At 39.1% G+C, this 22880-nt stretch overlaps 1 protein-coding gene across 1 annotated transcript in view; it reads left to right on the top strand.

Moving 5' to 3' along the window:
- The window catches only part of ABCC8 (ATP binding cassette subfamily C member 8), a gene marked incomplete at both ends in the record, with an annotated part of 77688 nt that overhangs the window by 22841 nt on the left and 31967 nt on the right, over positions 1-22880 (top strand). The window contains 10 exons of the mRNA XM_080617405.1: positions 3269-3403; positions 4059-4221; positions 8808-8848; positions 9149-9294; positions 13065-13170; positions 13392-13502; positions 15311-15386; positions 15477-15582; positions 19690-19725; positions 21026-21061. Coding sequence (XP_080473531.1) covers positions 3269-3403; positions 4059-4221; positions 8808-8848; positions 9149-9294; positions 13065-13170; positions 13392-13502; positions 15311-15386; positions 15477-15582; positions 19690-19725; positions 21026-21061 — 956 coding nt within the window. The remainder of the gene's footprint in view (positions 1-3268; positions 3404-4058; positions 4222-8807; positions 8849-9148; positions 9295-13064; positions 13171-13391; positions 13503-15310; positions 15387-15476; positions 15583-19689; positions 19726-21025; positions 21062-22880) is intronic.

Genomic DNA, 22880 nt, shown 5'->3' with positions numbered 1-22880 from the left:
AAAGACATACAATAAGCAGGGAGTCAGAGTTCCGCACTGACTTTGTATTTTTGCACACCTCTTAACTGTGTGTTGTTCAATGCTTTTCTGTATTTTGAGTGCCTAGATTGTCTGCGCATGAAGAAGCAGCTGGGAATGAATAGCTTGTTCTCTAAAGACCAAGACCATTTCATGTTCTGGAGGGGAGCTCTCCCAGGGCTATCTGACAGAGGACTTGCATGTTTTCTTTTGCTTCATACACTTACAAATTTCCTGACTTCACGTCAAAGCAGATTGCTCACTTACTTTTCACTAAAGATTTTTAATCTACAATTTAACATTTGCTCTTACTAGATTTGTAGTGTATATATAACAGGACTTTACTTTCATGTTACCATGTAAGTAAATACTTAAGTAAATACTGTGAGACACATTCGTTGAGTTCATCTGCAGAGAGGCATCAAAGGATTGTGAAATAAAAAAATAGAAATCTGTCTTTTTCTGTGTGCCTTAAATTCATGGAAGACTGGAAACAAAGGACTGGCTTTTTCTTCATGGAAATGCCCAATTCTCATAAATATGTGTGGGAATGGATGGGTGTATGACTACTGAGCTTCAAAATGATGGAAGGATAGTGTTTCTGTGAGGGTTATGAAAGCATGCAAATGTAGAAGAGCAGTAGATAACGCTTTAAGGAAATTTCACTTTTTTAATGAGATAAATTATGTATGAAATTAACTTTCTATCACCATGTTTTCTCATTAATTTATCAGTTTATACTGAAAAATACATAGCGTGTCGGTGCTCCAGATTGTTCTGGAGTCAGTCATTAGAATACTGGTAATTAACATTGGTAGCTCATACATCTTGAATTGATTTATTGAGCTGCTTACAGTATCGCTTTCCATCTAGGCTCTGGCTTTGTCTCTGGATTCTCATTTACCCAAAGACAAACTTTTGTCTTTTAAGCTGTTTCTCTCTAACCATTTTTTTAATAGTTATTGCCAGTCTGGTACTGTGGATTCTTAAACCAGCTCCTTGCAAGTTTACGTTAGAGTTCATTTGAAGTTAAGGTTCTTAGTCATATGATTATGATGTTCCTTTTTTGTTTACTGTTCAGCAATAATCTCAAGTTATCATTTGCAAGATCAGTTGTTTTCAATAATATTCCATACTAATTTCTATCATCATGGCTTGACTTTGAGAATGAAGATTTGGGAAGGGCTTTACCCACACTTACTACAAGCACACTGATGACTAAAAAAAGGCCAATGTGGGATAGGCAAATCTGGTTGCAAAAAGCACAGTGAAAGGTCTCCTTGGGTGGTATAGGCGGGGCGTGATTCTTTCTACGTTGTCTTTTCTCCTCGAGACTAATTCTGCATGTGTTCTCAAAGGAGACAACAGCGTTATGTACGGTGTGTCTCCAAGTCCCCTGATTGGAGGCCAAGGTGGACCACTGGTGGGAGTCAATATGGCCTAAGGCTGAGGCATTGTTTCAGGGAGTCCTCATATCTCTTCTTCAGGGCACTTCTCTTGTGGTAACCAGTGGCGAGTTCACCATAAAACACAATCTTAGGGAGGCGGTGATCCTTCATCCTAGAGATGTGCCCTGCCCAGCACAGCTGCGATTTCAGCAATAAGGCCTCGATACTGGTGACCCCTGCCTGTTCAAGGACAGTAACATTTGACACAGTCAGTCCAATGGATGTTTAGAATTGCACGGAGGCAGCGCTGGTGGAAGCGTTCGAGGAGTCGCAGGTGATGGCGGTAGATAACCCATGATTCAGATCCATATAAAAGAGTAGACAGTACAATGGCTCTGTAGACACTAATCTTTGTGCTTTTCTTCAGGTGTTTATTGCACCAGACTCTTTTATGGAGTTTTCCGAAGGCTCTATGCGCCTTTGCTATTCTGTTGTCTATCTCTTTGTCGATCGTGGCATCCGAGGAAATAATGCTTCCCAGATAGCTGAACTGCTGAACTGACTTAAGCTCTGGCTCACCAATGGTAATGTGGGGATGATGATAATCTTCTTGTGGTGCTGGTTGGTAGAGAACTTCTGTCTTCTTCAAGCTGACTTCCAGCCCAAAAAGCTTAGCCGCCTCTGCAAAGCAATGTGTTAAGTGCTTCAGAGCTGCTTCTGTGTGGGCAACAAGGGCGGCAACATCAGCAAAAAGCAGTTCACGGACAAGATGATTTAGGGTCTTAGTGTGAGCCTTCAGTCACCTTAGGTTGAATAGGCTCCCATCGGTACGATATCAAATACAAATGCCGTTTTGTTCATCGAGGTGTACCGTAGCCCTTTGGAGCATCATGCTGAAGAAGATTGTGAATTAAGTTGGTGCGAGAACGCAACCTTGTTTCACACCATTGGTTATTGGGAAGGGCTCAGATAGTGCATCACCATATCTGACAAGAGGGTGTCTGTGAAAGAGCAATTTCTATAGTAAGCGAAGAAATATTCCTTCCTTATGGAAGTCCCAGTGTTGTAGTCTAGTGAGTTCTTGTTAAACTTGGAGGTGTAATTTCTTCCCTGGTGTAAAAATGCTTAAGTGCCAAAGAAGAAGAAAATTAATTTATAAGTTAAAGAAAATTCATACTATGACATCTGGCCAGTAGGGAAATATATTTAATAATGATTCTAAAGTGAATATCTCAAGGTGTTACTTAAACAGGGGAGATTTAGGTTAGATACAAGGAAGAAATTCTTTACTGTGAGGGTGGTGAAACACTGGAATGGGCTGCGAAGAGAAGGTGTGGATGCTCCATCCCTGCCAGTTTTCAAGGCCAGGTTGGACAGGGCTTTGAGCAACCTGGTCTAGTGGAAGGTGTCCCTTCCCGTGGCAGGGGGTTGGAACTTCCTTTCCAACCCAAACCATTCTATGATTCTGTGAAAAGAAATTTTTATTTTAAAATATTTTTTTTAACAAAGATTTATTTTTAAAGTTGTTTTAAATAGCTGTGAGAATTACATTATAGAAGACACACAAATCTGTGCAATCTTCTTCTGTTTGTAATGGGAAGTCCATGGAACAGGAATACATAGAATCCACAAGTTGGGAAGGAGCACTAGGTGGGCTTATTTGGTCCTCTGACATAATATCCTGACTGCTCACACCCCACTGTGCCAGTGGTGCAGAACATACGATGTTTGTGTGTAGGATTTAACTGCATTGGCTGTTTGGTTTGAATCTGCTGTCCAGTTACCCTGTAATTGGTCTTTATGGTGCATACCCAAAGTGAAGGCATCTCAAGCCTACCCTTCACTTTCTTTCCTCCCAACAGATAATTGTAGGAATTCTTCTGCTGTACTACCTTCTTGGAATCAGTGCCTTAATTGGAGCAGCAGTAATCATAGTCCTTGCACCTGTTCAGTACTTTGTAGCAACAAAACTCTCGCAGGCCCAGAGAAGCACATTGGTAAGTGTCTTCGAACTCATACATGATATAAATATCACCTCTGGTAGTTTTATGTTGGTCTATGTTTGGAATTACAATCCAATTACAGATACTTGAGCTAGCCTGAAAACTGAAAACGGCGTAACTTCCAATTATGCTTTAGTGGAAGTACAAGTTTACCATTGTATTACTATGCCTGAGCCAGCTGGCCCTGCTCAGTCAAGGTTCCCTACTACAGGATCACAGCTTCTTGCTAATGTGGTCTTGCTGCTCTGAAGCCTGGCATCGTTGTTTCCATATCATGTTCATTGGCAGAGCAGCATGCCCAGTCATAGCTTGCCTGTGTGTTCTGATCTCCTTTGTATGTTGTCACTGTGCCCAGTGTGCTGGGCAGTAGAAGTTCTGAGAGGCTGCCTTGCAAGTGATCAGAAAGCTGCCAGAGGAGTAAAGTTTTCAGTACAAGCTATACAATTTAGGTGTGCAAACAAACGGCCTTTTCACTTGAGTCCTAGGGGAGCTCACCTTTGAAAACAACAAAACATCTGAATGGACAGAACTAGTAAAGTATACCTGACTGATTACAAGGGGCTGCATACAATTTTTGTGTGATGCTTATGTTTAGGGGACAGGTGCTTTAATTATAGTATCTAAGTAAATCTGTATGTAAATGTTGCAGGAGTACTCCAATGAGAGACTGAAGAAGACAAATGAGATGCTTCGAGGCATTAAACTCCTTAAACTCTATGCTTGGGAACATATCTTTCACAGCAGTGTAGAGGAAACCAGACAAAAAGAAATGACTAGCCTCAAGTCTTTTGCCCTTTATACCTCCATATCCAGTAAGTCTCTTCCTTTATTCTAATTCACTCTTCAGCTACTGCATTATTAGCTATTAAGGAGTTTACCATTTCTCTGCTGAGATTGTTTCAGTTGCTTTAGGCTCTGATCTGTACTCCTCACTTTCCAATTAGTCAAACTTTCCATTTATTTCAGTAGATTCTTGCCTGTATGGGAAATATGCCTGAAGGAGAAATCCAAGATTAATGCTTGATAGCATTAAGTTTTCTGGACAAAAGCTTTTAAGGGAAAAGTGTTTCACAGGCTACCTTCAGCCAGCAACATTCTCCTCTGTAACATAGCATTCAGGAGGAAGCATTTGTTGAGGGTTTGGGTTTTTGGGGTTTTTTCCCTCTTTTTCCCCTTCCTGCATTTTGAACAATGCAGTATATCATAATATATGACAGGCATTGTCTTTGCATTGAAACTTCAACAGATGGTACTTGCACTTTCTTACTCAAATTTTGGATTTCTTATAAAAAAATAAGTGATACTTAAGACCATTTCTATATCCTGGAAAGGAAAAGTATGAGAATCCTGGCAATTTCATCATCATATCCAGATTCTTTTGTGTAGTGTTCTCTTTCAGGCTGCTTAAAGGCATTTATTATCCTTTTAAAAAGACCTAGGGCCAGTTGAACTCTGTATTTGAGATCACATGCAACACCTATATAATTGCTACTATGATACTTTAGAGAGAATTAGTAAAGTCATACTGAAGAGCACTGTTCATATAAACAGTAAGATATTAATGAAGTGGAAACTTTTAGTGAGAAGCATTCAAATGCCACAAGGTTCTTATACAAATTCCTTCTAGACTAATAAGGAAGACTGCTCCTTAGGAAAATAACTTGTAGTGTGGTTAGTGTTATTGGATTTCATTTGCCCAAGATATGTGACCAGAAACTCCATCCTATACCCAGATCAGCACAGATGTGCTCCCTTTGTCTGCAGTGCTTCGTGTGGCATTAGAATCTATTTATAGTCAGGGCCACAGGTTCAGCTGTAGGACTGAAGGAGCTGTGGAGGCTTATTTGATTTTAAATCCCTACAATATCATTTATGACATCCAAAAAAAGGTGCATTCATCCCCAAAGTCCTGACTGTTCTGTAAAGAAATAGTGATGTAAGTGAGAACACATATTTATTGATGCTTTGCGAAACATTCAGTGTTTATATTTGCATTCTTGTTTTGTACTACATGTGATATTTATGGTTATGTAAGACATAGCAGATAATTTCTCAGCTGGGGTAAATCAGTGCAGCTTTTTTTATGTTGATGATGCATACAATTTTGGCTTATAAAGGGTTCCTATAGTTTCAGCCTTGAATTTCCTTACACCCTTTGTCTTTAGACGAAATTGCACTGATCTTTACAAACTTGCACTTCAGCAGACTAAAAAGGGAATAGGAGAACATACCTTTTTTCTTACTGTAAGTGTAATTGGAATGACAGGCATGAGCAGCACAAAACATGTTTGCTAATATTGTAGCAAATGTATGATTTCACTTTTTTTTAAGAAAGACAAAAAAGAATGAAAAAGGCAGGAGTTAATCAAGATTTTATGCACTATTGATCAAAAGGAAGGCAGACACTTCCTAGAATAATAAGAAAGCACAAATGAGATTTTTATATATACTTTTTTTTTAATGTACAGCTTGGAATAGACCAGAATTCTTTTCTAAATGCACTTAGCTACTAACATGAATGAAAAAACATGCTTGGAGTTACTTCTATTCATGAGGAATAGATTTGCATTGGGTTACAAAAAACATGCCTACAAGTTTCAGGATAGTGTTGGCTAGACCACAGAAAAATTCCACTTCAAGAATGCATGGAAATTGCATCTCATTTGACTCCCCTCTATGCCTGTATCCAGTTTCTATGTATATGGAATTGTTCATGTGTACTATAAAAGCTATTATAGAAATTAGCTCTTTCTATCATTTTAATGAAATATGTCCACCAGAATCAAAGCTGGGTTGCAAAGTCGGTAGCGACAACTTTTGAGTTTCAGCAGTGAGTTCTGTAACAAAGAAGTTTCCTATGTATTTTTTTATACCAATTAGTAAAATTGTCCTATGTTCAGTTTTGATATGATTCAGTATACACTATGTATTCGGGAAAGACAAAGAAAGGAGGGGTTTTCCTATTTCTTGGAATTTTTGCCTGATCTGTCAGAAGGCAAGTAACTCCAGGCTTTCTCACAGGAAAATAAGAATAGTTACTATCCTAAAATATTCGGAAACAGCTGAAAACATTTTTCTCAGTTTTCAGTCTGGCTTTTTCCAGTAATAAAGGGCTTTTGACTGCATCTAATTAAACCAAAAAACTTCGGTTGGTTTATTTGAAAAAAATTCTATTATTCTGGATACTTGTATAATTGAAAAAAATAAAAATTAAAAGGAACAATTCTCAAATTCCAGTGGCTCAAAAAGTCCGTATTCATTTGCTTGAAAGTATTTGTGGGTCAGATGATGACACTTCACTTCAGATGAACTGGGGAACACTTTATAACTGTCTGAACGTCGCCTACACCTGGAAGGAAAAAAAGGCAGGCATAGTTTAAACAAAAAGGAAGTAGCTAGCCTCTTTCTTTTCTGTCACATGTGTACTGATCTTTTAATTCTATTTAAGCTATAGAGTCTATATTCTTTTCTGTATTGTTTATTTCATGAAATAAAGTTGAGCAAAGGTCAAAATGAAAAGGTGATCCTTAAATATCTTCAGGTTGTGAGAGAGGGGACAGACACACAGTGTAAGATGGTAGCTCTGGTTCTGACTCAAGCTCCCAGACAGAAAACTTGTTATTATTTCATTCTTAACCCACATTCCTGCCCAATCTAAAAGAGATCCCTGTACAGAAATGGTATTTGCTTGCTTCTCACCCTCCATCTGTTTAATAACCTCTGAGTGCTATAGCGTATGAGTTGTTATAGTGAGGGAATCCAGGGCACCAAGACAGACACTGTTCAAGGACAGGGAGGAAAGTGGTTCATTGTTTGCATATTAATAACTTGGAGCCCAGCTGAAATCAAAGCTTGACCATATGTAGGTAATGTTAGAACCTCTATTGAGTTCTGAGGACATTCACAAAGTAGCCAAGCCTGACAAAGCAGGAGTAATTATGGGTAAATCCTTCATAATAATAAACTAAATCAACAATATAGCGCAGGGCTGCAAATCCTTGCTTACCCTTTGAATCGCATCCTGAAGCCCTGCACCTCAGAAGTGGTGGCCCAGAAGAAGGTCACTGGGTGATGCAGGTGCTCTCCCAGGAGGTCCTGCTGCCAGTCTGTTGGATGGGGCAGAGGTAGGCGTGCAGCCACCCTGCGGGGCTGTCCCAGTGTGATGACCTGTGCAGCTGCTGCTGGATCTCCTTTCTTCCCACTGTCAGATATTCCAGTTGCCCATCAGACCTTGTACCTTTCTCCCTGTCATGAGTCAGAGACCTGTAGCACCTCTAGCCTGAACTGCATGTGAGCTGATCACAGCAGTAGATGAGCCATCTTTTTCTAGGGGCAACTGCTGGGTTCTGTTTCTTCTGCAAAGCTGTGTGGTGTGGTTTACATCCTGGAGGGAAGGGATGCCATCCAGAGGGACCTTGACAGGCTTCAGAGGTAGGCCCATTCAAACCTCATGAAATTCAACAAGGCCACGTGTAACGTCCTGCACCTGGGTCAGGGCAATCCCAAGCACAAATACAGGGTGGGCAGAAAGTGGAGTGAGAGCAGCCCTGAGGAGAAGGACTTGGATGTGTTGATTGATGAGAAACTTAACGTGAGCCGGCAGTGTGCGCTTGCAGCCCAGAAAGCCAACCGTATCCTGGGCTGCATCAAGAGGAGGGTGACCAGCAGGTCGAAGGAGGTGATCCTGCCCCTCTACTCTGCTCTTGTGAAACCCCACCTGCAGTACTGCCTCCAGCTCTGGGGTCCCCAACATAAAAAGGACCTGTTGCAGCAAATCCAGAGGAGGCCATGAAAGATGGTCAGAGGGCTGGAGCACCGCTCCTATGAAGACAGGCTGAGAGAGCTGGGGTTGTTAATCCTGGAGAAGAGAGCGCTCCAGGGAGACATTAGAGCACCTTTCCAGTACTAAATGGGACCTACAAGAAATCTGAAGAGGGACTTTTTACAAGGGCATGTAGTGATAGAAAAGGGGTAATGGCTTTAAACTGAAAGAAGGTAAGTTTAGGTAGACATTAGGAAGTTCTTTACTGTGAGGGTGGTGAGGCCCTGGAATGGGCTGCCCAGCGAAGACATGGCTGCCCCATCCCTGGAAGTGTTAAAGGCCAGGTTGGATGGGGCTTTGAGCATGGTGGAAGGTGTCCCTGCCTCTGGCAGTGGGTTTGGAACTAGATGATGTTTAAGGTCCCTTCCAACCCAGGCCATTCTAGGATTCTATGACATGAAGAGAAATAAACTGTAGGTGTTTTAAAACAGTGTATTGATGTGTGTAGATACCTGTGCATTTTTCCTATTTTAAGCATTGAACATACCATTGTGAACCAGTGCTAGTAGTATTTAAACATTTAGCATGTCTGAATGGAAATTGTTTCTAAATATTCCTACTTGTTTTCCTTCACAGTCTTTATGAATGCAGCGATACCAATTGCAGCGGTACTTATAGTAAGTATGGACTTTTCTAAATAGTGTAATTACAACTGCATTCTCAAGTGTAAGTGATGTGGAAATGAGGAAGGAAGAGGACAGGATGCAAACCTGCTACTATTTGCAATTCATCTGGGTGAGAATGGAAAATGCCCATTTGTCTGTGACCAAAAGCAGTCTGGAATATGCAGCACTCCCCCAAACTGTTAAGAGAATATAAATTAAGACTCTGTAAATGAAATGCATATGAAATATGAAGTCTTCGTGTGTTTCCTTCTTGATGACAAAACACTGATGATGATGTCTGTCTCTTTATAGACATTTGTGGTGCATGCTCATCTGACAAGAAATGCTGACTTTTCCCCATCGGTGGCATTTGCCTCCCTCTCACTGTTTCATATTCTTGTGTCTCCATTGTTCCTACTCTCCAGTGTGGTTAGGTCGACCGTCAAAGCATTAGTAAGGTGAGAACTGTAAAATTAATATCCTTACTACCACCTCTCGGACTTCTGAAAATGTGCCTATTGCTCATTTTGTAATGGTAATTTAGAAATAATGTGGTGATTATTTATGGTTTTGTTGTAAATTGCTTTCCAACTTTCCACCTTGCATGGTTCCCTTGGTGGTAGCATGTGGGCCATGTTGTTTGCTGATAAAAATGTCATAACCAGTATTTTGTGGTCCACAGCTAGTACATGGGTTGAGCTATATTGGTATGGCATGCAACTTACATGTGTTAACAACATAGAAACTGGAAACTTACTGAAGATTTAGTTCTGTAAATCACCGCAATGTTTCCTTCCATTAAGCATGTAGAAGCGAAAAAGGTGATCACAGAAGCACATACGTTTCAGTGTTTGACTCTTGGGCTGTGCTCAGCCTCCAACCCTCTGCCTGAGAGGTTGCTTCTTGTTGGAGAGTTAGATTTAAATGAACAAAACATAAAAGTCAGTGTTAAGTGTGAGATTAAGTTAATGACTAAATGTTTACTCTTGACTTGATGAATTTTTACTTTGTTATGAACGTGTCAGTCTGTGTTCAAAGAGTGAAATAACAAACAGTAAAACTGCTGTTTCACTGGGATTTCTACTTTGAGTATCAACAGATTAGTATGAAAAACCTTTTAATGCTTTTTCATATGCAGTTATATATGCAGTGTAACTCTACCTGAATGATAGAGGGGATGCAGAGAGAGTTTGGGCTTCTTACTTTACTAGAATCTCCCTGTGACCTTCAATATAGCTGTCTTTAGAGCATTCTAAATTCTAGGACAGATACTGGACACCAGCCCTTGCTTAATTACATTTGTGTCACTTTGGAGATGGAAAGAAGACTCCAGCAGGAGGCTGAGATTGCCCTCACTGTTTCAAAGTTCCCTGACAGTGCAAAGTCAGAGCTGTGTCCTCTCTCCTGACAAGCGTGAAATCTGAGAGCATCAGCAGCTGGCATGAAATGTTTTGCACCCACTGTGGTAGTCCCTAGAGTCATGGCAAATTGTCACACTAAGATCACAGCCAGCAAAGTATCTGGGGGCTCACACTGGCGCTGGTAGCGGGCATTTATTTTGGCTTGCCTTGGGCTTTCTTTGCAAATGAATTGTGTGCCTATTAATGCTGCAGGAACAAAGCAGTTAGTATCTACCAATTATTAGCCGGATAGTATCTACCAAGATGGCCAGATGCTCTTAATGAGTTATTCTGTAGTTATCTTCTTGTTAGCAGGCTATTACACTGCCATTTGTAGTGCAGACAGAAATCCCCTGGTTCAAACTCTGTCAAAGAGCTGATGTGATCCTTTTTCTTCCTGGCTGTCCGTATCATAGTAACCCAGGTAGTGTTCCAGAGTGCATTTCTCCTTACTGCTGCTGGTGCTTCTTTGCATGTGTCTTCTGAGTATCCCATCCCTCAGTGCAATATTTTGGAAGTGTGTGCCAGATATTTTCAACACATGCTTGCTTGAATAGTGAAAGAGCAGACAAAAAACTGAGCACCAATTGATGTATTTCTCAAATGTGAGCTCTTCAAGGACAAAGGATACAGTGTACAAATTTCCATCAGCAAAGGTCAGGTAGCAAGAGTGGCATTGTGTATCTTCCTGGGTTTAATATGAAACTGCTTTTTCAGTCAGCTGTGCAAATAACCATGTTTTAATCAATACATCTATTCTGTGGCTTAAAAATAATCTTCCCCGTGGAGATAAAGGAATAATAGTGAAACTGCAATGTCGGTGAGAGCTCTGCAGAGAACGTACCTTTTTTATTCTTTACGAGTGTAGAGCAGTGTGGGATCCTGAAATACGAGTTGCTGCCTCTATCAAAGATTTTCTCACAGTTCTGCTGTGTTTCCTCAGTAATTGCCACAGGAGCAGCAATTCCAGAATTAAGCAGAGCATTGGACAAAGGGGTTTCAGAGAGAATTCTTAGCACTTGAGTAGAGTGCGAAGTAAGTAGCCAGTGAGTAGAGAGCAAAATGAAACTTTTGAATGTCTGAATAAAGACATGGTTTTGTTTGGGTATGCATGATCCAAGATTATGTTTGCTGTGTTCTCTTCCTCCTACTCTAGACCCTGGAGCAATTAAAGGGGACTTCTCTATCTGCCTTTTCTACTCTCAGAACAATTATTCAAATATCAGTGTAATTTTCCTATAGAGAATGTAGGTGCAGCTGCATACCAAGGCTATATAGGCAGCATCTAAACCATCATTTTGTCTATTTAAAGACATGTAAAATGTTCTTGTATACATCTGGTTCACTGAACAAAAAAAGTAAGCTCATTCCTAGCCCTGTTTTCTAGAGCTTTGTGCAAATAGATATAAATAACTCTAAGTGATGTGGCTTCTAATTTCTTCCTTTGAGGTAACAGACCTTCCCATTAAGGAATTTTAGCCTGACACTGAACCTAGATTAGTTATTACTCCTCTTGTCCTATCCCACATAGTTATTCTCCCCCTTTTCAGTTGCTTGTAGGACCTGCTCTAACAAGGACCCCAGACCTCAGCTACCTCAGCAAGCAGGCAGGTTGACAGAAAAACTGTAGAACCAGTTCTCTCCTAGGTAGTCTCCAGGTGGCTTTCATGTCTACTTGCAGGACAAGTGCTAACTGTAAAGGGCATCTGTTTTAAGAAGTGCTGTAATGCCCTAGTCCAAGCACTGTTCTGGCACCAGTGGGGTGTCTCATGAGGTTATTAGAGGAAACTAAATCTCTTTCTGAAGACAAAATCCCTGGTGGGGGGTATGTGTGTGTGTGGTATTTTTATTTTTTAATACATGCATACTAACAGAGAGCCACATATCACTGTGCTGCAGTGGCATTGTTTGCCTGTTTCTCCCCAGTTAGCCTAAGGCTAAATATTAAAATCAATTTTTTCAGTCCTGGTACATAAATTTATTTTTAGGAACTTAAGGCCTTCTGGCACTTTATCATTTTGGAGACTGATGGTTAACTTATTTCTTGCTAATTGAGCCCCTTTGATGTTGACACATGATTCAATCCAAATCCTTTATAAATTTCATTTGTTGCCCCTGTGGGCAGACTACTTTTTATAAAGTCAGGTACAGAGATAAAATTGATGTAATGATCTGCTAAATGTCATAATAAAGGCACATTATCTGTTAGCTAATTAAATCTTAGGCAGTTTATAAAGATACCATGCTTTCTTCTTTGTTGCTGACTGTCAGGATTCCTTCTATCTCATCTGTTGAACAGTGTTCTGTTAAGCTATATTCCTTTATCATGTTATCTCATACACTTCATATTTCATCATAGCTGGTTGAATTTAGCTCATTGCATACGGATTTTGTCAGACTGCAGGTGTTCATGAAACTGTTCAGTAGAATTGTATGTGAACACTTCAGTAACATAAATGACACTAATTTTACTGTAGCACATGACTTCAAAACAAAGTACTGTTGTAGCTGGTCAGCATCCAAACAAATGCCTGAAAAAAATACTTTGTGTAATCGCTCTGGTGGTGTCAGAAAAGGAGTCTTGAGAAGCACCTGCACAAACCATTAGAATATCATAGCTTTTAATAGACAATAGGGCAGGTTTTGTCAACTTCCTTGCAGTAATTTCTCATTGCAGGTTTTCAAATGCCAATACCAAAATGAAAACAAACAAACAATGCAGCAGACAGTGGCTGAAATATTAAAAGAGAAGCTCCATAATAAACATTACAGGAAACAAAAGTTTTGCATTCCAGGTCGAGGCGTGATTCTGGTTTTTTCTTTCTCAGTGTTCAGAAACTGAGTGAATTCCTGTCAAGTGAAGAAATTGGAGAAGAGCATGATAAATCTTCAGAGCTAAGAAGTGCAGATAATCACAGCAAATACCAGGCGGTGGTGAGTAATGCTGTTTCATTGCAGGTGAAGTGGCTTGGAGTAATTTCTACGCAGAATAAATTTTTTACTTTTCCATTTCCCACTGATTATTTCTTGCAATTGCAAAACCTCTTTTTAATACCCTGAACTGCATAGGTGATAACATGGTTGCTTGTGTTTAGGACATTTTGCTGGTACTGCCACCAATTACTGCTTATTTCTGTCTTTCTGATTTTGCACAGCCACTCAAAGTTGTTAACCGTAAGAGGCCTGCCAGGGAGGACTGGAACAATTACAGCTCTCACACGAGAAGACCCATTAACATCACAGAAGCAGATGATTTTTGTGTAAAGGTGATATGAAGGTCACTCTAATAACACTTATTATAGTTCACTAAGTCACTTTTATTCTGATGGCAGTTTCAAATTCAAGAACCAGCATCTGATGTGTGCTGTAAGACACTTGTGCTCATGTCAGAGAGCTTTTCTATGTCTTCCATCTTAAGAACTGATTACTGACCTCTGTGTTGTGATTAGCTGTGTATATTCCCTTGGATTTCACTCAGGAATTTTCTGTTTGAAGTGTTTAAATCATTAGCCCTGTTCTCAAAAATTTCCAAGTTAGCCTGTGTTGGAAGGAATCTCCAAAGATCATCTGGCCCAATCTTTTATGTATGCCAGACTCTTTCTTTCACTTCCAATGCCTGTACAGAAAAATAATCTGAAGAAAATTAAAAAGGGTTTGGTTTAGACATTCCTGAAATAATCTTGTCATGGGTCTTCCCTTCCTCTTTTGGAATTCCTAGTAGCCTTTCAAGATGAAGTTAAAAACTAACCCACAAAGACCTAAATTCTTTGAAGAATAAATAAATTACCCATGCCACTTTGAAGACTGATGCTCTTGGTTTGCTATAGAAATGGCCAGAAGTATTAAGAATCCCAGTAGTTGTTATAGTGATGATGGTGCTTGTTTAGGAAGTCTGCTATTACATTTGCATTTCTGGCACAAGAGAATGAATAATTCAGTCTCATAGGACTAAGTAGGATAACTGGTAGTACTTTCAGGGTTGTTTTTTTTTGAGGTTGTCATCTGACATGCTGCTTTGGTGCAGGATCCGTCTTGAATAGCCCTTCAGAAAAATAAAAGGTATATTTGAGAGAGGGTTGGGGTGGGTGGTATTGGATCAAAGTGTGGAGTGACAGCAAAGGAGTTTGTCACAAAGGAGAAGCTACAGCAGTAACCTCTGTAAGGACAGTGTTTATAAAGACTCAAATAGAAAGCCAGGAGCAGCTATAATCTTTGGCTCCATCTGCTGTCATCATTTTCACTGGTGGCATCCAAGTCACAGAAGTTCTGCACTTATGAATTGTCTCTGCAGCTCATTGCCCATGAAGGGGCATTTTTTTTTAAGAGAGGATTGGTAATCTAGAGGGACAACAACACTGCACTTTCTTTTGCTCATTTTTTCAGGTTGCTTCCCATGGTAAGAGTATCACTTTTTTTCTTCAGGGTAGGATAAAAGTGTCCCATTCCATTCTTCTGAGATCAAAATTGTACCTTGCATTGCTGAAAGGCTTTGAAGGCTTCAGCGGCTCTGTTCCCTATTTTTAACAGTATCCATGGAAATCTCCATTTAAAGTCCTGAACAGGCTTTGTTTCTTGGTTTTATTTTTTTTAGTAAAAAGATTTCTGTATCTAGCGAAGCCTAGGTTATCTGAGAATCATATCAGAAATACGAAGGAAAATACTGTAATAGCAGCAACATCTAATTTCTGTGGAAAGTTTTACAAATCCACTTGGAATTTGGACTGTGTAATTGCTGTACATGCTCCAGCGTGTCTAGAGTGACATTTGCTGCTCTGCAGAGAGCAAACTGTGACCCCATATATAATTTAATAGTGTTATAATAATTTCACTTGTTTCATGTGCCACCTTAGAAATAACAAAAGAAACCTTAAACAGCAACTACTTTTTCCTCAGGAATTTTCCATAATTTTCTAATTGTTGTGCTTGTTTGAGGTCAGAGATTCCTGCACTGAGTAAAGGCTAACTCTGTTCCTATGCTCAGTGTAATGAAAACAGAAGTGTCTCTGATGTTGAATAAAAGAGGTCTGCTCTAAACTTGGTTTTCAGTTTCTTACTTCTCTATGTCTTGGCACAGATTACAAATGGATTTTTCACTTGGACACCTGAAGGTCCTCCAACATTGTCCAACATTGATATCCGAATCCCTCAAGGTACAAAATGACATCAGATATACAGAATGAGGTGTTTTTCCATGAGCATTTGGTGAGCCAGAAGCTTATATATACTTTCCTCTCTTGCAGGTCAGCTAACAATGATTGTAGGACAGGTTGGCTGCGGTAAGTCATCCCTCTTGCTAGCCATACTTGGTGAGATGCAGAAGATCTCTGGGAGCATATTCTGGAGCAGGTAGTGCTATTTAAAAATTCAAGCTTGAGTTGAATAGTAATACAGAAAAAACCCAAAATCTATCCTGAGAACCTATTTGTAGAGTCAGAGATTTTTGTAGTCGTGCAGTCAAGTTAAAACTTTACCCTAAGTTGAAAGAACCCGCTAGCCAGGGTCAAACAAACTATCCATTCCGTTAATAGGCATAGACAATCATACTTTGGCATTCTGCACTCCAGCAACATAACCTGAGTGAAATAGTAACTAATTTGGAATCAGAATCAACTTGAAGTGTTGTGCTGCTGCAGAATGGCATTTACACTTTCAGGCCTGAGCTCATTATCTTTGCATGGAATTATAAAGAGGTACTGGCTCACTGGGAGTAGTCCCTGGCTGTCCTTTTAGATGTGCTCCATCCCAGCACTGATATAGTGCCTGAGAAATTGAAGAGTCTTATAATAAGTGGAGATGAACTTCCCCAGTTTGTCATCCCTGATTTGACAAGAGAGAGAGAGAGAGAGTCATGTCCTTCCCCACTTTCCCAAGAGGACACAGTAGCTGTGCTCTGACAGCCACTTGTGTCCAACTTCTGTACTGGCCATGAAGCTGTACTGTTAGGACTTGGTCTCAACTAAATGACAGATGGCATCATATATTACAACTCCTATATGTGGTTTCCAGTAAATTACTGCCGTCTCTAGTACCCTGTCAGATCAATGTGTGTGAACGTTTTTGGCCTGTTCATTTTATAGTACTAGAATTCCTAGCCACACTTTGCCTTTTGGGATACAATCATTTGCAGGAAAAGCTTGGCAAATTACAGAAGAACCTTGAGAAACAGTTATTTTAATTTCCACCTGATTGGGAATGAAGGAACAACAGTGCAACTGTAAGTCTGATGGACAGAGGGTCATTGTTATGCAGTGGGTTCTGCACTGATTTTGTGAAACAGTTCTCACAAATTCCTTGAGTGTTTTTAGAGGATATTATTTTTATCCATCTTTCATGCATAAGAGTCACACTACTCAGAAGTGCACATGCAATAGGACAAAGAAAGAAGGTTTCCTATTTTATAGGTGGGGAATATGAAACACAGGAAAGTGACCCTTTCAGCTGGTGAGGGAGACGAGCTGTAGGCAAAGTTCCAAATGTAGTGATCTGTGCATTAAAACATACTTCCCTAAGCAGAAATTCAGAGTATGATGAGGAACTATACAGAATCCCTGCACCCTTATTAGGTGAAATAATTTAATTTCAGCAAGGCTGTGACTTTTTACAGATGACATAATGTGATTAAGAAGTGTAATTTGAATGTCTGATGCTAAACTGAAACAGGTGACATGATGGTTGTGATCAGACTGTGTTTTTAAATAGCTCTTGTTTAGAAGTATGTACTTCACAGCAGTGTAAAGGTCAGAACTGGTTTTCATGTCTTCTGTGTGTGCCAAAGTATCACAAGGTAAAATTCAGTTGTTATCACATTTGCTTTGCTATCTGTCAGATAGGTATAAAGGGGCTTGTGGCTGAAACAATCTTAGCACTGTAAGTGCTGGCTGCACTGGGACAGATTGTTTTGTTTCATCTCTCAGAGCTGCTACCATGTGCACTGATCTATTCTGAATGATAGAGGCAGTCAGTGTAGGCTGCACACCTGTGTTGTAAAGCTACCAAATGAAAGATCCCTTAATTTGATAAGAAAATGCTAATGCCTGACCAGGTACATGCAATATTATCCCCATTTCAAGGAGACTAGTCTTATCAAGTAATCACCAGAGCTCACAGCCTTAGCTCAGGCAATAAAATGTGTCACCAAAATCACTAAGATACTTGTTACAGCTCTTTCTTCGGGAGGAGAGAAATGCTTGGCTTCAGTCATTCACATTACAGAATAATCCTGATTTACTTCATTCCAAATTTCCTTCCCCTTTCCTTTCTTCCAAGGTCACAGCTATGAAGATGCAGGATGCATCCTACTGACATGTCACTCAGTGCTTAGGAAATCTGGATTCTATTCCTGGCCCTTCCCTTGGTCTAATGGATAACCTTGCACAAGTCATTTCCCTCCTCTGTGCCTCCATGCTATTTATTGATAAAATAGGATTAACTGTGTATCATCTTTATTTGCTTCCTATAAAAATTATTTGTTTCAGAACCTTAAAAAGAAATGTAATTTCTTCCTGGGCTAGGAACAGGCTAGTCAGAAGTGAGCACTGGCTCATTTGTGGGTTTTTTTGTTGTTTGCGTTACAGTGTGTGCCTGGAAGATCCAGCTCAGATTACTGCATCTTGTCCAAAGCAGGCTGACAGCATCTCAGCATAAATATTTTACAATATGGTTAGAGATTAACAAAAATAAAGAAATCATTATTTACATTCTGAACAGATGGTAAATAGTCTTGATTTGACTGGTTATTGAGTAAATAATTATAGTATTTGCCATGCAAATTTTTTCTGGCCGTTATCTTACATTAAATAGTTCCAGTTCAAGTCCAGGGAGCAGTTTACAGTATAAGTCTTTTTGGAGTAAATAATTGCAGAAAATTGTGAAATTCAATGTGAAAAGGTTTGCTCAAACAAAATTGTCATTTATTTCTAAATGGGACATAAATACTCCCCTGTGAATCTAGAGTCCTTAGAATGTGAAGGAAGTGCTAGATTTGTTAAAGTTGTTAACAGTAGATTTTCTTCTACTCTATGTGGAGTTGACTCTTTTCATCAAATGACAATATTTTTGAAGTTATTTTGATGTCATAAAAGTACATTGATTTTTACAAGTATGCATTTATTGGAGTTTAAAAAAACACCCAGGTACTTGATTTTATTTAAATTAGAAATGGAGTTAGAAGGCTTGAAAATCTCAGTAGGTATATATTTGCATCTTTAGACATCCATATGCCTCAAAACATTATAGATCTAGACTTTATTATCACATATACTTCACTTTCATGGTGGAAGTTATCAGGGTGTTCCCCAGTAGAATGGATGCCTGGCCTTCTACCAGGTGGTACATGAAGCAGAAACTGTTTGTTATTCAGGGTCCTTTTGTTGTGCATTTAGGGGCTGGAAAAGATATTCCCTGTTTCAGCACCTTGATAGTTTCTGTAAAGAATGTGTTGCTACTTAATGGTATGCAGCATGTTCATGGGTTTTTGGAGAAGGTGCCATTCAGTCACTGAAGACCAGTGCAGTGTGAGGTGACTGTGGAAAAACTTTATTCAGTACACTGACCTTTGGAATAAAGATACTAGCGGCTGGCTGGTGGTCCCTAATTCTACAGTAAATTGAATTTAGATACGGTCATTCCTAACTATGCATAAACATTTTGGAAGCTTCTCAAACCGACATTTTAAACTTCAGGTCTAGCTTTCTTTCCTGGATATTTATAAGCATATGGTGTTAGCATGAAGTTAATGAGACTGGTCTCTTTAAAGTATGAAAAACTTTATTCCTCCTTGATTTTGTTTATACCACTTGACACACAGATTTTTTTATTCTTTTCAACGGAACTGAATATAGCATCAATAATAAGTATGGTCAGTCACCCTGCCGAAACAGCTCTGTCTGAACATCTTAGTACATGTTCAAAAACAGCAAAACCAAAACCTGTCCATCTCTCAGACCTGCCCACACTTACTGGAACTGCCCAGGCACATCCTTCCTAGGATAGGGCTGGTACAGAATGCAGCATGTTGCAAGTCAACTGAAGGTGGGATTTGGGGTTCAACCTATGTTTAAAATATGTGCTGCAAAGGTGCAGTTACTGCCATGGAAAAATACAGTGTTACAAATTATCAGGTTGTTTTCTCTGAAAATGTCCCTCTTTTTTTTTTTAATGGAACTGGATTCTGATCTTTAGGACTTCTCAAATGTGATAGCACCTTCAGGAGAGAGTAGAGGTGATTTTATTTCTTGAGTCAAAAGTTTATAAGGGAAAAAAAGCTTTTTTTTTTTTTTTTTGATTGCTAAAATCAAGTCACTTTGTGTAGAAGGAACAGATGCTGTGCTGCAGCTCTGTGATAAATACTGTTTGCAGTTTGTGCACTAAGTGGAATTTAATAGTTTTTCTTTCTGGGGTAGATTGCCTGTGCTTACTTAAATAAACACTCTTTGCTTTCTGTTTGTGATGCAGCTGTGCTTCTGACAGTGAGACAGGAGAAGATGTCAGGTATGGTATTGTATGCAGTTATTGGTCTTCCTACTAAACTGATTGCAATGGAAGGAACCAACGATTTCTAAAATTTATGCTTGAGATTTTCACAGTCAGAATTCTGAAAATCAATGAAATGCATTAATTAGCTGAAGGTACAATTTTTAAAACCACTTATGTGACTTAGAAAAATCAGGGCTGGATTTCCTCTAAGAAAACATTGCCATTTGATGACTTTGAAAATTGTATCCTATCTTGCATGGAAATTATTTTTACCTGATTAACATAGCTCAGCTGGATTTTGGGAATATCTACCAAATCAACTGAGAGCAAAGCTTTCTGACATGGTTGTAAAAGTGACAATCCTGTCCCTGCCAAAATCAGTGACAACTTTGTTACTGAAATTGGCAGAGGAAAAATGTCATATGATGTCCCTTTTCTTGATTTATGATAAACTGTGTGTCTTCTGCTGACCAGAATTTTTTCTTGGTTCTGTGACACACCAACTATTTTACTGCTGTTTCTTTGGATTTATCAGCCTCTTCTCTTCAGTTTACCTTATTTTTCAGACTTGTTACCTGGTTATTAGTCTGAGTCCTGCAAAACTTCTGCTCCCATCCGTGTGTAGTATGAGAAGGAGTTTCATGTATCTTAATGACTAAGCCTTGTTGTAAAGGATACTTGGAAATCTCACAGCTCTTTCTGTGTAAGAGAGATTGCAATTTCTGGACCAGGTTAAAGTGAAACCATTTGAACTCATTAAGGTACAAGTGAAATATGCTCATGAACTAGACATTCAGATGTTTGAAACTGTTACAGGGATGGACAGCAAACAGTGAGATAACATGCACAATAGTATGCCAACCATATTAAGAAGTAGGAAAGAATATTAGACTGTATGAAACAATTACCTACATTATCATAGATTCTGGGAATCCTAGTTATGTTGAGGAAGTGCTGTAGGAATATGTCTGGTGGGTTTGTTTCACTAGCATCCTGTAGAACGTTTTTGGTGTTCTCAGAACACAGGGTATTTGGAGCCAAAGTCTTGTAAGGTCTTGAGCGTTTATTTGCTCATAGGTGTTGAATGATTCCATGAGGTTGTTTGGCATTTCTCAAAACTGAAGCTTTAACCATACCTTTTTTAAGTCGGTATCATTATGTACTATAGAATTTTACTATTCGGATAGTTTTATTTCTGTTATGCTGTCATTTTGCTGTATTTTTAATTTATAGCATGGTGATAGTATTTTAAGATATTATTTGTATTGTTTAACATAATTTAAAAAACCCACAACTTTATGTTTGTTTTCTACAGCCCAGAGAGAGAATCGCCTATTGACACCGAATTCAGGTACAACACTTTAAAAACTAATGGGCACCTCCAGAAGTCCCTTCCAGCCTCAGCCATCCTGTGACTCTGAACATTCTTCAGAAGTACCTGCACTTAATGAGTTGTTCCTTAGAAGGCAAATGGATTGTCTGTGTACGCATCTGCTGCAAGATTTAGAAGTAAAAACAAGCAAGTGACCAGTGCTCAGTTTAATAAAGGCTATGCTTCTGAATACTCAGGCCTGGCAATATCAAAATATTCTGTTGCCCACCATCATGCTGAAGTTAATGGAAGCATATTTTTTGTTCATGCACTAATAGTATAGGACATAACAGTACACATTTCTCTCATATCTGAGCAACATTTGAGTCCTTGACTGGCAGTAGAAATCCACAAATTGTGCAAAATATTTAAGATAAAACTACAGTCAGCAATCCAAAACACACAGGAAAGGTTCTACAATGTATTATTTCCTTTACTATTATTATAATAAATCTGTTGCATTTCAAGATCATCTATGTTTCTTTGAAAAATCAGCAACATTTCAGACTCGGTAGGTTTATTAAGGCACTGAGATTCAACTAGGAATGTCCCTTAACTAGTCTTATTTTCAGTCATCTTGAATGGGTACTGAGCCTACTGGATGTAACAAAATGAAATGTAAAGCTAGAGTTAGATTAGTAACTTTAAACGAACAGTATTTACAATGTTGTTTCTGGTTCTAAATTAATGAACAGGCTTGATTTCTATAAAAGCCAAAGTGCATAGTCTCCAGGGAGCTCAGGGAAGGGGTTTCCTACTTACTGTAAGGTTGAATTTTGTTGTCTGCCTCTTTGTGATAATTAAGGGGCTATGGTTAGTCTATCTTGTGTTACCAGGGGAAAAAATTACACTGCATTGATGAAAATGGATGGTTGTTTATGCAGTCTGGGGATAGGAGGCAATTATTTCCACCTGCAGAATATGTCCCTCGTAAGTCTTTGTCTGCTAAGCCATTTGTTTGCATTCAGTCTTTTGAGCGTGAAACCTTAGGCAGGTTCAAGGCAGGCTTTCCGAGAAAGTGTTGCACATTCTGTTCCAGAATATTTTGTTCTCTGGATTTTTTGGCCACATTTCTCACAGTTTCAATAAGTTTTATTTGATTGACTCTTTACTGTAAGAAGGACTGTAGACATGCAACTGATTTCTCATATGATCAAGCATTGCAAGCTTTTTTCTTATGTCAAAATATGATATGCCTTGATATGTCACCCTACTGTCAAGATTAGTTTAGAGGGGTTTACTAAATTCCAAGTCCTAAATGAACTTTGGCAAGCTCATTGCTTGTTCCCAAATTCCTTGCAGTAATTAATTCTCATTGATGGCCTAAAAGCAGAGTGTGAATGTAAGCATTATGCTTGTTCTCAGCATGCAGGGCATCTTACTGGCAGTACCCATATCTCCACTAAACAAGCAAACACTTTTTGCAAAAGTTGTAAAAATCTTTTCGGCAAAACTTTGCTACTGTTTTTCAAAAAAAATAAATTAGAAGTAACTAAATCACACTGAGAATTAAGAGCAGCAAAGGCACTGTTTCAAATAATGAAAAAGAAGTAAAGGGAACACGCTCACCTTGGAATACTCAGAGCAATTTTTTCTCAATCATTGGGATGAAAATTTTGTACTAATTGAAAAAAAATTATTCTCTCTTGAGGCAGAACTGAGTGCGCTTTGAATTAGACTTGGGGACTGTGGGCTGGGCTGGCTAGGAGGAGTGGTTCTGACTTTTTTCTTTTGGGTTTTTTTTTGTTGCTTGTTTCTATGTCATTTTTCCAAGAGAATTTATAAAACATAATTAAAT

Source organism: Psittacula echo (assembly GCF_963264785.1).
Source record: "Psittacula echo genome assembly, chromosome: 5".
Taxonomy (NCBI): domain Eukaryota; kingdom Metazoa; phylum Chordata; class Aves; order Psittaciformes; family Psittacidae; genus Psittacula; species Psittacula echo.
The sequence above is the reverse complement of the archived record's forward strand: the minus strand, read 5'-3'. Positions and strand labels throughout refer to the sequence as shown.